The 16,787-nt window shown below is 36.5% G+C and overlaps 3 protein-coding genes across 9 annotated transcripts in view; 1 reads left to right on the top strand and 2 right to left on the bottom strand.

The window, feature by feature from the left end:
- LOC129787458 (fork head domain-containing protein FD4-like) overlaps nt 1–16,787 on the bottom strand; it is a 416,355-nt gene that overhangs the window by 139,468 nt on the left and 260,100 nt on the right. The window lies entirely within an intron of this gene.
- The window catches only part of LOC129787473 (HIG1 domain family member 1A, mitochondrial-like), a 170,434-nt gene that overhangs the window by 87,320 nt on the left and 66,327 nt on the right, over nt 1–16,787 (bottom strand). The gene's annotated exons all lie outside the window — the stretch shown is intronic.
- LOC129787408 (uncharacterized) overlaps nt 1–16,787 on the top strand; it is a 48,807-nt gene that overhangs the window by 21,196 nt on the left and 10,824 nt on the right. For 2 of the 7 annotated variants that reach the window (XM_055822964.1, XM_055822962.1), the window contains exons 2-13: nt 8,364–8,554; nt 8,651–8,850; nt 10,116–10,333; nt 10,530–11,168; nt 11,665–12,567; nt 12,974–13,124; nt 13,307–13,513; nt 13,730–14,336; nt 14,685–14,807; nt 14,953–15,082; nt 15,201–15,325; nt 15,486–15,548. In XM_055822964.1, coding sequence (XP_055678939.1) covers nt 8,385–8,554; nt 8,651–8,850; nt 10,116–10,333; nt 10,530–11,168; nt 11,665–12,567; nt 12,974–13,124; nt 13,307–13,513; nt 13,730–14,336; nt 14,685–14,807; nt 14,953–15,082; nt 15,201–15,325; nt 15,486–15,548 — 3,536 coding nt within the window. In that variant the 5' untranslated portion in view covers nt 8,364–8,384. Of the gene's footprint in view, nt 1–856; nt 4,802–8,363; nt 8,555–8,650; nt 8,851–10,115; nt 10,334–10,529; nt 11,169–11,664; nt 12,568–12,973; nt 13,125–13,306; nt 13,514–13,729; nt 14,337–14,684; nt 14,808–14,952; nt 15,083–15,200; nt 15,326–15,485; nt 15,549–16,787 lie in introns of those variants that run through there. The other 5 variants (XM_055822968.1, XM_055822967.1, XM_055822963.1 and 2 more) reach the window with 4 other exon arrangements.

Here is a 16,787-nt window from a genome sequence, read left to right as displayed (position 1 = left end):
TACTTTATTCTCTACCTTTTCGTTTAAGTAGGTGAATTTTCTCGAGTTTTATTTATTTCCCCTTAATATTATATAGGATGAAGGTACTTTTACATTTCCCCCAAAAGTAAGTATTTAATAAAACTTTCCCCCAAAAGTGCTGCGTACAAACAATTGCTCTTAATTCACATGGGAATAGTGAAGAATGCTTGATTTTAAACAATATATAAAGAAGATACGCTGCGAAAGAGGAGAGAAGGAAGAAAGTTAGCTTTAGAATACCATCAGGAACTTTGAATAGTAGAGAGTATCCAAGCGATTCAAGCTAACATACATACATTGCATAAGTTCAATTGAGGATTGAGAAAGTTTTCAGTGGCAACACTGTGAAATGTATACAACTATATACAATGGTTACGTATACGATTGGGGATGAAATGGGGTAGAAAGTCTATATTTGGGTAGAGTGAATATATATCGTGTGACATAAAGTACGAGGGAGATTCCGATGAATGTTGGATGGTGGTAGCTGTGAGGAGGGGGTGATTCGATCTGAAATATTAAATATGCAAAATCGCGATAAAGCTGCAATTTTCTTAAGTGAATCTCTAAGAAATGAAGCTTATTGGAGAATCCTTTTTTTCTTTCATTTCACTTTAACCCGAATAATTTTCCAAGAAACTTGCCAGAGAGAGAGGATCCTTTCACATGGGTCTTATCCTCTGGTTCACCATTTCATCGCGCGTGTATCTGTTTGGAGATTATTTTTGCATGAACATTTATATTCATATCATTTTCCCCTTTTACATGAGAAGAACATGAATCTTTAATGTAAACCCTAAGATGAAGTTTTATGACCTTTTTACTAAATGGACGAACGTCTTGGCAAGGAATTTTCTACAAAGTTCCTCCTTGTTGTAAAAATAAAGAGAGATGTGGTTTTTGTTAGTAGTTTTATGATTTTACGCTTTACTTGGCGTTTTACCACAATCTTATGCAAAATTCTCTTTAAAAAAATTTAACCAATTTTCTTCCTTGAAATATAATAAAGAAAACAATTTATAATGGAAAAATCGAGAATCTTTTTTTTCTATAAAACTTCTCTGGAAGCTTCATTTCGTTAATATAGTTTTATGCTGCTTTAGATAGATATACAGATCGAATAATTCAGAGACGTACCTATTTTAAAATTCCTTGAAATATAATCCCATCAATATTCATGACAATAAACATCGTGCAATTGAATAACTTGGAGTTCACAGCGCAGACTTCTTAAGACCCGGTATCAATAAAAATTTTCTTCAACCAACTACTATTATTGCCAAATTATACGAAAATTTGTCTCCACTAGGCTGGCGTTTTCGCTTCAATATTGGCACGAGAAATGAATGTTGTTGAAGTTATTCGTCTATGTCGGGATATTTACTCTTGTTGAATGTGTAGAAGATGAAGAAAAAAATGTGGTAGCACACCACTTGTACTTACTTTCCGTCCTATGTTTTGAATGCTTCTTATATCATGTTTAAAAGAGGTATAACGCACAAGGGATAATGCGGTATTCGGAATGATAGAAGAAGAAAAGCGGCCAGACTTGAGAGATAGAATTCACTTTCTGGTTTGCTTGGTATAGAGAAAGAACATTTCATGAGATAGATAAAGTGATATTTATAGAAAATATTCCACATAAGACTATCTTAAGTAATACATAAGAGAGGAGTCTCATCATTGGCACATAAAAGTGTCTGAAAATGTGTGGCTCATGTAAGAAATTTTGTGTTCAATTGGTTCGTGTTTTTGGAGTGAAATTACTCGGAAGAATTGAGAGATGGGGAAGACTATGTTTGCAAGCTTTTTTTTTTCTTTGGAGTATAAAATGCTTCAAATAAAAAAAATTATCCAAGAGATTGGCAAGTTTTTGCTTTTGGATGTTTGAAAAGCATCAAACACATCCCACTTATGTAAATTTTTTCTTCTTTTACAAGTAGCGCATGGTTAGTATAGGAAAAAAAAACACTGTCTACGATTACATCGACAAGGAAGTTAGCAAAATGGTTTGAAGGAAGAAGAAAAAGAAGTCGGAAAAATTCATGTACTAGAACTAAAACGAATGCATTGAGTATTTCTCTCTCTCTTATTGAAAACTTATGGTGTGTTTTATTCTTGAGAACTGCGCACTGCTGAGCGAAAATTGTTGAGATTGATGATGTTTCCTGAGGAACGTGATACAGGGTGTTATCGTGTTTGATGTTGTGTTTTACCATTAAGAAAAGAGGATAAAATACGATAAAGGGTAGTAGGTACCAACATGTAGGATTTATATACATACACACTCTTTTATATCAATGCTGTCTCGTGTTAAAGTGCAAACGGGAAAATTACTTAAAACTTCCCCAAGAAGTCTTATTAATTTTGCTTGTGTATACACGAGAGATTTTACAGGAAATTTAATTAATGGTGTTTCTAAGAGAAATTCCTCTCCAATTATCAATTTACGAAAGATGCTTTATCTTTCTCTGCCTTAGAGCGCTTCTTTAGATAATGATGGAGTTTCTGACAAGCGGTAACACCTTTTTGGTCTTTCTGTAATGGGTTGTGTAAAGTTTAATTTTAATCGCAATTTAACTATTTAAATCATTTAAATCAATTTAAGCAACGTTTTGCACATTTGCACATTTTAGATTCAACTAAAATGAATGCAAATCCTCATTAATATTCAACCCTACTAAATAATTTCAAAATGCATAAATCGCATAAATATTTAATAAATTGAACATGAACTTTAAATTCATCTGTCATTACTAAAAGAATTTCTTTGAAGTGGAGCTTTTTACAGGAAACTTGTGCATATTTTTCCGCATATTCTCTCTTTCCCATTAAGTTTTATAGTAAAAGTATCTCTTCTTAATAAAATTTCCTTCCATTTTCTCTCAATTTACTTTGCACTAGGCACTAATATGTGGTGCAATTAGAAGAAAAATGGGTGGCAGTTTACAAAAGTTTTGTGGGATATTTTAGTATATACATATGAGAAGAACACTTTTGGGTAAATAGGAAAATGTTTGAGGAAATTACATTAAGGGCTGAAAATGTGTTTTATGTTTGGTAAACTTGATGCAACTTTCACTCCCTTTTACAAAGCTTGCAGAAGAGTTCTTTCATTTCAGTCATGTATAGGGGTGAAAGCTTTTGTTGGGGTAATTGTTAAGCTCTCCCGAGAGCTTTTTGTTTATGATCTCTCTGTTCAGCAACAGCATCCATTTTGGGGGGCATTGTAGAACAATTTAATTGGACTTGAGGCAATTTCAATTGTAACCACAGCCACAGTACAATATGAGGTTATATGTTTTATATATGAAATGTAATTGCTTTTGTTGGATTATGCACCATGATATCTAATATCGTTGTTTTCGGAATGGGAGTAGGTTTTTTGAGGAAATCAATGCGGGTATCACCCTGTGGCGCGATCTCTCTCCTTCGGCATTATTATTTTAGACGAAAATCTCAGCCGAAAATATCACATTCCCTTTCTAGTTTATTTTAAGTCTTTCACACAGAAAAACCAATTTCTACGCACTCTCGTGTGTCTCTGCTGGCTGCTACATCTTTTAGTTTATTGAACGCGCGCGCGGAGGTTCAGCGAGTGTCAACATACAATTAAAAATTTCTTTTCTCTTCGAACTTTCTCAATCAAAATGTCACGATAAAATTATACATATCTACATATTAAATATCTATTTTTCGTGTTTCTCACACAAAACTTTGTTGCTAATTTGTGATTTATTAGAGAGAAAACTTTTTTTTTAAATCCCAAAAGACTGATGTATGTGAGATAGTATATAAATTAGTTTATAGTGAAAATTTTCATCAACTATGTACTGTACATAGGTATAACTGTGGTTTTTCGTTGAGGAAATTCGGGAAATTCAGTGGCAAATTTTCCACAATGTTTCACAGAGAGTTTAGTGACAAACTTGCAAAATGTTGGGGAAAAGAGAGTATAGATGGTGGTGGATTTTGACTGAAGGATTTTAAAGTCATCAAATGTAAATTGTGTGTAAAATATCGGAAGCATGACACAGAAAATTAAAAATAAATTGTTAATCAGCGATATGTACCAGTTTTCTCTTTGAAGCAAAAGTTGCTGAAGAAAAAAAAAGATCATGAGGAAGACAAAAACTACGCGTAACTCTGTGTTCGTGATGTTGATAAAAATAAATCTGTGAGGAAGTTCTTTTTTCCGTACAAATTCTCTCTCTCGAGCTTGTAAAAAAAAGTATGTGTGTGTTTTTATAGAGAAAAAAAGTCGACAAATCTGTGTTAATTAGCAATTTATGTAATATAAATGGCAAAAATGGTTTGTAATTTTGTATTATTTGCAACGTACAATGTGTGGTGTATCTATTTTACAATACAGGTGATATGTAAATGAACATAAAAACCACCCCCAAATGTGTGTAAATATATATAATTCGTATTGAATTTCCATGAAAATGCTAATGGATGGTTTTGTTAATGGTGAAAAATAAATGGGGGATGATTTTACAATGGATATATGCTGTCTTTTCGTGCAACAAAAAAATCTCTCAGTCACAATTTAAATTTTGTGCTACTACAACAAAATCATGTGGATTAATTTTGCACATAGTGGGAAAACGTATATAGAGCTTATACATATCATGCATATATAGTGACTAAAATGAACAATTTGTATGCAAATCAGCCTTGTGACCGACGATGATGTAGAAGTAGAAGACGTGGATACTGGAGAATAGAAAAAAAGCATCCATTGGTGCTTTCTGCAATAGCTTTTTTTCCAACAGAGGTAAACCCATTCTATCTATTTTACATAGTATTTTACAGAACATTTTCAACGAGATGTACATTTCCCAGATGAGAAAATGTTCTCTCTTTCACTGGGTTGAAATCACATTATGTGGCAGTTAAATGAAGATCATTGATCTCTGATTCAAGTACTTCATATATTCTCATTACATTGGTTTGACGATGTCCCTAGCAATTATGTGGGCAAACTCAGGATGTTTCCATTCTCAATAGAGTTTCTCCTTAATGTCCCTCTTAAAGTTCAGAACTTCCTCATTTTGTCGTTTTCCTTCGTTTGCAGTCAACAGTCGAGAACACATTATTGTGAACCACTTGATTAAAATTTAATTTTAAATCTTAATAGTTTTAAAAGCTTTACAACTTGCTTACAGCTTCTTTTGTTTTTAATTTATTGTAATCTCCATTGAGAAAATATAACATGCACAATCGCCGTGAAATAAATTAAAAGAAAATACTACACAAAACTTAATTTAGGTAGTTTGAAAATTTCATTCCTTTGCTGTGAATTTCTTCCTGAATTCGTGCACATCGAGGAAGAATTTATTGAGGAATACATAAGTGGGGAGGTTGATATGCAAAAAGGAAGCATATTATGTGTGTGGTATAGTTCAGATACAAATATGTAGTGAATAGCTTTGAGCTCTTCCTCTTAGCAATCTCGTCTAAAATTCAGAATTAAAATTAATCATATTCAGATTTTAAGGGAGACGACGAAGTACTTCAATTTTCTGCTTGTGCTAGCTTCAATGCTTCATCCCCCTTTGGAGAATCCCTCCCCTGCAAAATAATACATAAGATATGGGGGTCTTAAGGTTGAATGCTATTGTGGGGTACATGTATATTGTATAGTGAATGAAATGTTGGAAACTGGCGTGGGGGATTCATATGGAAAATGATGCGAATATATGAATATCAATTTGATTTATTATTACTCCTCTTAATATGACCGAGAAGTATTCAGAAAATGCGTTAATGTGTGGGGGATTAAGGGATTTGGCGTGTGAATGCGGAATAAAAGACGGACAAGAAATTGGTGGTGGAAATGAGAAAAGAAATGTCGTGTGGGCGTGAAAACGCGCCTTAATCATCTCTTAAGAGATTTTCATATCTTTCTCTCTCACGGCAGTGTGGAGCCCTCTCCGGAGACATTCACAAATGGCTTGAAAAATAAAAATGACGATGCATTATGTCCTCTCGTCGTTTTGGGCTTCTATCAAGTGTGAAAATTTATTTATTTTGCCGAATTTTCCATTTCGAGCTATTTGGGAAATTTCCCCCACAAGTGTGGAATTTAAGAAATTCCTACAGGAATGTCTTTCTCTCTTGTCATTCGGAGGAAGATATCTCTCTTTTAAATCTTACGAAAATTATAGGCTGAGAAGAGAAAAACACATGTTTGTGTGCTAAATTGTGCCACTATATATACATTTTTTTTTCATTTGGGACATTTAACGCAAAAATAACGCTCACGAATTATTGAGTGAGAGAAATATCTTAAGAGCTAAATAAATTTTCCTCGGCAGAGTTTTTGTGTGCTGTTTTTTTTTTAATCTTCCTCTCAGAGTGTCACAAATCCGCAAACCAAATCCTTCTCTTTTTTCGGGGAGAAAAAGCTTTAAATTGAAATTTAACTTTTTCTAATTCAACGCAACTTGCTTTATCATCATTTTTATCATATATCCTGCAATATTTGCCATATGTAGAGTACACACATACCGAAAAAATTGCTACCCGAAAAAGTTGGAAAAGTTAAAATCCCCAGAGGGCAGAATGAACTTTCCTGCCATGGCTGGGAAAAGAGTATAGAAATTTGGAAGAAAAAGGGTATAGAGAGAATGGAGACATTTTATTAATACATAATCCACATACTTTGGTGTTTCGTGTTTTTATAGGTATTTCCTCTTGGCGTCTGTTATCATATAAACACGCGGAATTAGGTAGATGGGAGGAATTCCTTGGGAATCTTTTTTTTATGTCGGCATGGTGTCCCATTCTTTTCCTATAATCTTTTTTGTTTTCCTCCTACGAAGTTGGAAAAATCATAGATATTAAAAATATTTAAGAAAATTTAGGCAAGCTATGAAGAGAAATTTTATTCTTTTTTGCTGATTTCCTTGAAGCTAAAAGCTCAATGTTTGCACGAAATCTTGCTAGATAAACTGTCGAAAGTATAATGAATGTGATGAGTCTTGTAGAGAAGAAGAAAAGCGAAGAAATATCGATAAAAATTAATTGAATTCTTTCTAAACATTGAGCTTTCAGAGCTTTCACTATTATATACATTTCAATCCCTTATCTGGAAAACTCCAAACTCATTGAGAAAGCACAGCTCTGTCCGGTATATTAGATTTTTTTGCCCTCTCTGTTTCTTCAATACCCCGGAGAATTTTCTTTCTCTCGCACTTGTATCTCAATGTGGGAAAATAGATTTAATATACCATGCTCAAGTTTCATCCCTTGGAGGACTAAAAGAAGCTGATAAAAATAATAGAGTGTAGGTACACATAGCTATAAAAATTTCTATATGACCTTTATTAGGTCAAGTGTTTGTTTCCCATCCAAAAAGCTATTCCTTTCACACTTTCTATCTCTAAATTAGAATTCTCATTTATTCAGAGATATAGAGCACAAGATACCCCCACAGTAGTGTTGGGGGTTGTGTGATATGAATGAATGGAATGGTAAAATAAGAAAATTGTCTTCTTATTTGATCAAGAAAGCTCAATCAGAATTGGATGACGCTAATCTATATAATAAAGAAAGGTCTGTTTGTTGGTAATCTTCCGTCGTGTTCGGCTATACAAATCTACACCGTTTGACCGATCGTGATGAAATTTGGTACAGAGGCTCCTTATAACAGGCGGTTTCGAGTGGCCGTATCCATTTTCCCCCCAAAGCCCCCCTTCAGGTAGCCCCCATATAACAGTCATGCATTTTTTGCGAATTTTTGAATTTCGCGCCTGAAATGTTGTATGAAAATGATTTCTTCTCTTTGCAATTTTTTTGGGGTTGATGAGTGGCTCCAATCAACGTATAAATCATCACAATTTTTTTTCTCTAAAATTTGCGCGAAGCGCAAAACCCCCCGCGAAGCGGGGCGAGGAAAATTGGAGCGAAGCGACAATTTACCTCGTAGGATATATGAAAAACTATCCAATAATGGTACTTTTCTCTTCTCAGATTTCTCACCATATTGTGAATGAAAAGGGATGAGAAGAGAGATTTTTTTGCGACAGAGTGTGATAACGCAGCAAAGTCGCATACACTAGAAATTCACAAGAGTGTTGATTAAAGAAAACTCGGGGAAAGGGAAATAAAATAAAAAAAAACGAAGTGAAAAAAGGGAAAATGAGAGAACGGAAAAGCTCCCTCTTTTAGTTAGGAGTTGTCTCTCTTGGCAATTATTCTTGAACACGTGTGCCAATTCTATAATATCTCCCAACTCAATTGCATTTAACGAGTATTAAAACAGAGTGTCTTGATGTCGTCTTGAGACAATTAGTTGTATGTAGTACATGTGTGGTGTATTACCATTATTGCAGGAATAAAACGCACAAGGAAAGATGGTTGTTGGAGAATCAACAGAGGCAGGGGCGCCAAATGCACTGCCAACACCTCAAACGACAGCACCAACTGGCTTCCCCAACCAGGCTGCTGTGGACAATATAATGAGCGGTATCGGCAATACAGGAACTGTTAAGTTAAATAATCACAGGAAGAAACTTCGGCAGAGGTATGACTATATATCACATTAAAACTTCCTCCCGTTTTTAGGCCACATGCAGGCGTGCTCTGGAAATTTAATGGGTTTCTCTTTGACTTCCGACAGGTTCGATATAATTAAGAAACTAGGACAAGGGACTTATGGTAAAGTACAGCTGGGAATTAACAAGGAGACTAGTCAGGAGGTGGCCATTAAGACGATTAAGAAATGCAAAATTGAAACTGAAGCGGATCTCATAAGGATTCGGCGTGAGGTGCAAATTATGAGTTCTGTACAACACCCCAATATTATTCATATTTATGAAGGTAAGTCAAAACATTTCCGTCTTAATTTCACTCCCCACCCCCACCGCGTAAACATGTATGAATAACAAAATGAAACTTTCGCGGAAATTCTGAGAATTTTCTCTGAATTTGACGTGCTTCAGTACAATTTTGGTTTAATATAGAAATTAATTTGAAATGAAAAACTGAAATTGGATTACAAAGAATTTTGAGCTTTTTGCGGTGAAATGTATTCAATAATAACAAAAGGGGTAATAAACCGATGAAAACTTCAAAAATCTGCAAATTATTAATTCTCGTGAATTGAATTAATATGTAACAAATTAATAAAATAGGGCTGAAAGACTAAAAAAAAATAATAAAAAAAAGCTCACAGGAAGATGAAGAGAAAATGAAAATTCTCATTTTAAAAACATAAAAAAATTAATTAATTGTCCTCAAGGGACTCATAAATAATTCTATTATGACTTAAATTCCCGAGATAGTTGTACAAAAAGCTCAGTTTCACAAAATAAGCAAAAAAGGACAAAAGGGAAAAATATTTTCCAGATTTTCTTTTGCAATTTTTATAAATTTCATTGAAAACGTACAACACCTTTGACGTGGGGAGGTGCTATATACGTATGTATGGAATCCTTTAATGTTTTCCCAACATGAAAAGCATCCATAAAACGCGCTTTTCTCCAGGGGAAAGTGTTTCCTATACGTGGGCGGGCTGAAAAAGAACGTCAAAAGGGAGAATGTTGAATATTTCTTGGGGAGTTCCTGTCTCTCGTTTTTTTTTCCTACCTCTTAGCTATGATGTCGTGCTAGAAAATTGTGTGAAGGAGCAACACTATAAGGGAAATGTAGTGTACCCGTGAAACACGAAAGGTGCTAAAATATTTCTTAGGTCTTGGGGGCTAGGAATGAATTGAGGAATTTTCCTTTTTTCCCCTCTATATCAGGGATTCCGTGTATAGGCAACCCATTTCTTGTTATATACACACCACCTCCTGCCTTGGCCTTCATTCCAAACAAATTTTTAGGGCGAGTGGATTAAGCTATATGTAAGTGAGTGGCAGGCTAGGTGGGGGTGGTAGATGAAATTTTTCGGTGTGAAAGGGAATGATTGCTGAATGTTACTAAATAAAAATGGGAGCAACAGCAAAAATGGAGTCATTTAGTGAACAAATAGACTACACGAGTGATTATCTTGATTATTCCTTTTCATCCGTATGTCACACATTTCTGCTACATCGCTGATTTTGCGTCTTTTTTATCATTTCTTTTACCGACGATGTTAGTATTTGAGAATCGTGAGAAAATGGTGCTAGTCATGGAATTTGCGGCGGGTGGTGAACTGTATGATTATCTGTCGGAGAGGAAGGTGCTATCTGAGGAGGAAGCTCGTCGTGTGTTCAGACAAATAGCAACAGCTGTTTACTACTGTCACAAGCACAAGATTTGCCATCGTGATCTTAAATTAGAGAATATTCTCTTGGACGAGAATGGCAACGCAAAGGTATTTTTTTTTCATTTTCTTGATTTTTTCTTCATCCTATTGCTACCGCAGCATGACTTTTTCTCATCCATCCAGACGAATATCAATGTTGAATGGATGGTGGGAAATTAATCAATCCTTTTTCTGTATGGTGTGCGTGTGTGTCAAAAAATAAACGACCCATTAATCGGACGCGAGTATGTGGCTATTTTTGCAGATTGCAGACTTTGGTCTCTCCAATGTGTTCGACGAGCAAAGACTGTTGGCGACATTCTGCGGATCGCCCCTATACGCATCACCGGAAATTGTAAAGGGGACACCGTATCAAGGCCCCGAAGTGGACTGCTGGTCACTCGGTGTACTCCTCTATACCCTTGTGTACGGTGCTATGCCCTTTGATGGGTCCAACTTTAAGCGGTTGGTGAAGCAAATTAGCCAGGGGGACTACTATGAACCCAAAAAACCCTCACCAGCTTCCCCGCTCATTCGTGAAATGCTCACGGTGTGCCCACAGCGAAGAGCCACAATTGAGCAAATTTGCAATCACTGGTGGGTCAATGAGGGCTACAATGAATCCTGTCTGGATTTAGCGGAGGAATTGGCCAATCAGACACCCGTTAGACTCGACGTTCTCCTTTCCTTGGCACCATCATCCGTCACAGCGGATCAACTTGTTGTTCCCGGTGTGGAAGATGGCAAAGCAACAGACCGCGTAACGAGAAGTCATTCTGTGGGATCAATCATCGACTTGGGTAGCACTGAAGCAGAGAGGAGGATCATCGACATGGTACAAGCGGGTGGTGAGGCAGCACTCATGCCATCACCAACGAGGACAATAACACCAGCAGAAAGTCCCGTGAGTTTCATTTCCATAAAGTTTCTCTTTCATTCTTTACGAATTACTTTTTTTTCATATAATAGAGAAGGAGGAAAAGTTCCAAGTATATACTTCATTTTTTATTCTTTACGTCTCGAGAACTTTTCCAAAGAATCAAATAAAAAATTTAATGAAGTATTTTGGGCACGTTTTTTAAAAGAATTCTCTGCTATATTATTAGATGAAAATTGAGTAATAATATCACATAAAGTACTTACTTGCTCTACTTTTTAATTAATTTAGTTAAAAATCTTGGGGAAAAAAATCAAATGCAAATAGATAAAAAAGCTTCCATTAGCTACCTACATATGTAATTTAATCATGTGACAAATGATAAAGCTCTTAAGCTCCTACGTATTAGAAGCTTTTAAACACTTTGGATTTATTTAACAAAGTACTTCTGTGGGATGTACGAGAGATTATACTTTGTAGTGGTCCGTGTAGTTGTCAATAAACGATTGTTATTGTGTTGCAGGCGCAACCAAAGCGAAAATTGGAAACAACAGTATCCATGGAAAATGCAACAGGTGCTAAGAAGAAGGAGAAACCCACTGAGAATCTCAAGAATGAATCATTGACAATTGTCGAAGCAATGGATGTCGATCCGGCAATTCCCGAGAGTCAATCGCAGGCAATAGTTGATGATGCAGCGGAGCAGGAAGTATTACAGGCGCCACCCCCTAGTGAGACTGTCAGGGAAAATGTGACGGAAATTAAGGAGGAAGTTGCACCCGTGGAAGTGAATACGGAGGCAAAGAAAGTGATAAAGAAGAAAGTAGCAGCGGGGGCGGCAAAAGGGAGTGAAGAAAGCGAGAAAACTCCCGCAAAGGGTGTACGAAAGACAGCGAGTAAGAATAAAACAGCAGATTTGGCGTCAACCATCAAAGAAGTGGCTGATGAGGATGCACCCAGTGCTGCGCCAGCATCTGCGGTGGAGCGCAAAAATAGCCTACCGGAGGAGAATCTCACAAAACCAACGGAACGACGACGTTCACGTATCTTCGAGACGGCAGAAAAATTCCAGAATATGGCAAATCAAGCGAGTGATAGGGCAAAGAAGTTTATTGTGCCAGGTGTGGGGGCAAGTAGTGGTTTCAAAAGGGACACAGAACGTCGTGCCTCTGTCCCAGCAACGACGGAGTGCGTGGAAAAGGAGGTGGTAACCCAACCACCACCGGTGCAACGTGCTGTGACAAGCAGTGAGGAAGTACGGAGGGAGGAGAGTGCACCCACCGTGGAGAAATCTTCAACGAGAGAGGTTGTGAATAAATCGCACCAGGACGATTTGCAGAGTAGTGATTCCAAGGGCTCTGTGCAGAGCTTTTCGCTTGAAGACGCAAGGAAATCAATGGAAAATTCAATTGCACTGCTCAATCAGGTGATGCTTTATATATAACAACAAAAGCTGGGAAAATTTTATTACCTCCACTCACTCCCCGAGTGTATACGTGACGCTTGTAATAGTGTAGTAATTTCATTCCATTTATGAAATCCCTTTCAAGAAACTTTCCTTTCTTCTGTTTTACAACTTTTGATTTCTTCTATTTCAATGAATTTATTAAAAATTAAGAGTTTTTCCTTTTGTAAATTTTGTACAATAAGGAAATTTATAAGGAATCCCATGGAAAACACATTGTGAAAGCTTTATCGTAAAACTTTTCCTAAACTTGTATTGAGATTTTTTCTTCTTTAACATGAAAAGTTCATAAAATATTCATGCACCTTTGAAGGGGGAAAATAGAAGGAAAAATGTCTTAAAATCAATTTTTATCTCTCAAATACAGGCTCGTAACGAATCGAATCCTGATGTAGATCAACTGTGTGCCAAGACTGAAAATGTAGCTGTTTCCGATGAGAATGCCGAACGCCAGAGAAAACTGAAGAATGCCAGAGAAATAATTGGTAATGCCATACAGCCTGGAAGATTATGCATGGGTACGAAAATGACCCCTATATTGCTTCCTAAACAGCACGAAATTATACAAAGAAACGCACACTTTCACACATTTTGTCCTCTTGGTGTCCATAGCACATAGTGAATACTAATAGGATGTCCCTCTTCCGGGGGGATCCGGTGTTGTTCTTTTTTTTCTCTCCCCTTCTTCCATGCTTGGCAGGTATTCGCAAACCTCCTGTACCGTTTGGTATAAATGGTCGGTCAATATCGGGAAGCGTAGTGCCATCAGCTACGGGAAGTGAAAAGAAATCGATGCGCCTGCAAGTTGGACCGGATCCAAATGATGTGAGGACGGCTACATTTTCTGTATCAACTCCCGAACAGAGGACTTTCGATAGGGAACCATTAACTGCTTCAATCCCAAAACGTAAGACACACAGCTTTTATTGTAAGAGCATAAAATGCATATTGAGTAGCAGAGTTATGCTCTGTCACAGCTAAAAGAGAGATTACAGAGAGTATTAGGGTGGGGGGATCAAAATTTTCTTTGCACATCATGTTCCTCATGGTGTGAATGTACGAACAAACCGTAGAGAAGTAGTGCTTGTGGGTGGAGTAATTGAAAATGTTTTCTCCCCTGAAGCGGTTGCTGTTGGTACGACAACAGAAAGTCCCGCCGGTGAGGGTACAATGAAAACTTCACGTGCTGAAATCGTCCTAAAATCCGCTACACTGCCCCGTCGCAAGGCAACGAAACCGGAAGTGCAAATGGAGCCGTCCAATAAACCAGAGACAGGAATGCGCTTCTCCACGGAGATGCAGCACCAAATGCCAGATTTGCGAAGTGCACCCATTCGTGAACATTCAACACCCTACAGTCCATTGTCACTTCATCAGCGTGCCATGAGCCTGGAGCCGCAGGCGAGGGAGCATTTTGTGCCAATTGCCCGTCCCTCCACCTACATAAGGACAACATCTTCCAATCCCTTCCGGGCTACATCGCTCTCACGGCAGTCGACAAATGAGTCCGATACAGAAACAACGACAACCACGTCGGCAACGCAGAGCCAGCAAAATGTAGCGGGTGGGACAAATCAGCCGATTAAGAAGAGCCCAAGGGAGTTTATTATTCCCATTGCGGTCGAAGGTGGGGGCTATATAACACCACGAGCTGGTAGTCTTGAACCATCCGAATCAACAGCTAGTGGTTCGACATTCAGGAGTACAGCGAGTCGTACCAAGAGAATTGGGTAAGTGAATTGATGGGAATTCGAGTTGAAATGGTTTTCATTTCAATATGAAAGTTTTCCAAATAATATTTTCTTTTAATTCTCTTGTTAATTTAAATTGAAGAAGTTTTTTCACATAAAGTATTTTTTGAAGCTTCTAATAAAAATATCAAAGTTAAGCAGGAAAATCTACCAAGAAGAATTAAAAAGAAAGAAAAACGTTAGTCAAGTTTATCTTGGTTTATTCTTCTTCCTTTTTTTTCTTAAATTCAACTCTGATGGCCTCGAGGGAAGAAATCTCATGAGATTCTTGGGAATTTTCTTTATCATGGAGGGTTCCTTTTTACTGAAAAATGTTTACACTTTCAGGTCACTGTTGAGTGAAAGGGATTCCGAAGAGGATTCACTATTCAACAAACTCCATCGTCACACTTCACTGACTAAGGAGAACGACATGGATGAGCCAAGATTTCATTCAATGCATCGTCTCAGGTGAGAATTGATTTTCCTCCAGTTTCTTCACTTGCTTACAAAAAGCAAGCAAAAATGCATTCTCCTGTGAAGAAAATGGGAGATAGACGAATTTTCTTCCACACACACACGTTGATATATTTTGCATGATTTGTCTTTTGTGCAGGAGTACACGTCCCACGAAGAAAATAAATCAAGATCCGTCTGCGGATTCTGCAAGTTCCGGAGAAGATGACGATGAGGATGGCTTTGAAATTCTCACAGCTGAAAATCTCTTCTCAACTCTCTTGCAACGAGTATGTCAATTTTTTTATATTTTCTATATTCTGTCGATATATACTTTTGTTAATATTTCCTGCTTTTTCACCTGTTCTACAAAACATTGGGGATTTTCTCTTTGTTTGCATTTCCCAGGTGCGTGCCCTGACAAATCGGATAAATGTGAACAACGATACAACTACGGGGCTTCCAAGTTCGAGATTTATGTCCAACCTAAGACAAGGACACACTCCCTTCTGGCATCATGATCCCTTTGGAAGGTAAGCTTATCATCTCTACTTATTTTACATTCCTAGTTTATTTATTTTTTCTTTAAATCCTCTTTGCGTTTTATTTTTTATTTGATTTTATTTTTTTTATCTCATACTAATGGCGTTTTTATTTGCTGACGATTGACTAAAACAATAACAAATTTCTCAGTACCACTCACCCATCTCACCAAAGTTACTCATATAGGAGTGAAACAGTTGAAACCAAAGTAACGTAAGTGTTCTCTTTATGCTTCTTATCATAAAAACAACCCTCAAAATTACAAAACATTTTGTCATTTTATGCTCCTCCACAAGGAGCTGTACCATTTGGTGGTTATCATTTTAGCAATATTGTGTTGTATGATAAGTAACAGTGTGGGAGGTATAAATTGGTTCCCTTTTCATCTTCATTTAACCATCATCCCTCCCCAAAATGCACACACACATTTTCTGCACCATCTCTTCCCTTTCATGGTTGATTTACTTTATTCACATTTGCTGCTGTAAATATTTTATTTACTGCATTTAAGTTACATGAAAATATATATAAATCCTTAACCCACAAGTTGAAGATTCAACAATATATTATATATGTTTATATGAATATCGAGTAGTTTGCGCAAAATTTTATTCGTGAGTAAGCTTCTTCAAAATGTAAAGAAATCATTCAAGAAAAAAAACCCATATTGGATAATTTTCTTCCCATTGAGTTTGATGGTTAATGGTGCTACACAATTTAATTTAATTAACCTGGATCTCTGGTGGATTTAATAAACTGAAATAATTTCATATTTAATCTCTGTTTTCATAGGATAAAGCTTCATTTTTTTTTTTAAAAAAAAGGACATATGTACGTGTCCATTCATATTATTTTGATAACAGAATTTTTCGCCACGTAATGAGAAATTGCTAATTAACCGTCTGTACGCTATGCCTTTAATATTCACGTGTAGTGCCAAGGGGTAGGTGACTGACCCTAAATATTTTTTCAGCTAATTAGGTTTGTAGATAATCAAGCGAGGTTTCATTAAGTTTTTTGAAGAATTTTGAAACAGTTTTTGAAGGATTTTCAATCATTTTTTCTGTATGGGTTCAACAATTCATTCGAGGAAACAGTCGGAATATGAAGCGAAATGTTGTAAAGAATAAATGAGATATCCGTCAATCTGCAACAAGTCAGTAAAATTTGCTTAAAAATGTAATCAATGATGTCACAATTTTGCAAGTGCTGCCATCTAGTTATTAGAAATATTGAGCAGTAATACTAAATTATTGGTCTGTGGGTGATCATTTTTACGGTTTATGGAGGGTTAAAAAAAGCTCTTGGGTGGAAAATTTCATTAAATTGAAATTCTCACTCAACTCTACTTATTTACCTGGTGGAGCTTCTGTGCAAAGTTGATTTGAATACGATATAAAAGTACTGCAGGAATTTAGAGTGAAAATATCTGTTTATTAGTAAACTTATTAA

This window comes from Lutzomyia longipalpis, chromosome 1 (genome assembly GCF_024334085.1).
Source record: "Lutzomyia longipalpis isolate SR_M1_2022 chromosome 1, ASM2433408v1".
In the NCBI taxonomy this organism is placed as follows: Eukaryota; Metazoa; Arthropoda; class Insecta; order Diptera; family Psychodidae; genus Lutzomyia; species Lutzomyia longipalpis.
This window is presented reverse-complemented; position numbering and strand designations above follow the sequence as displayed.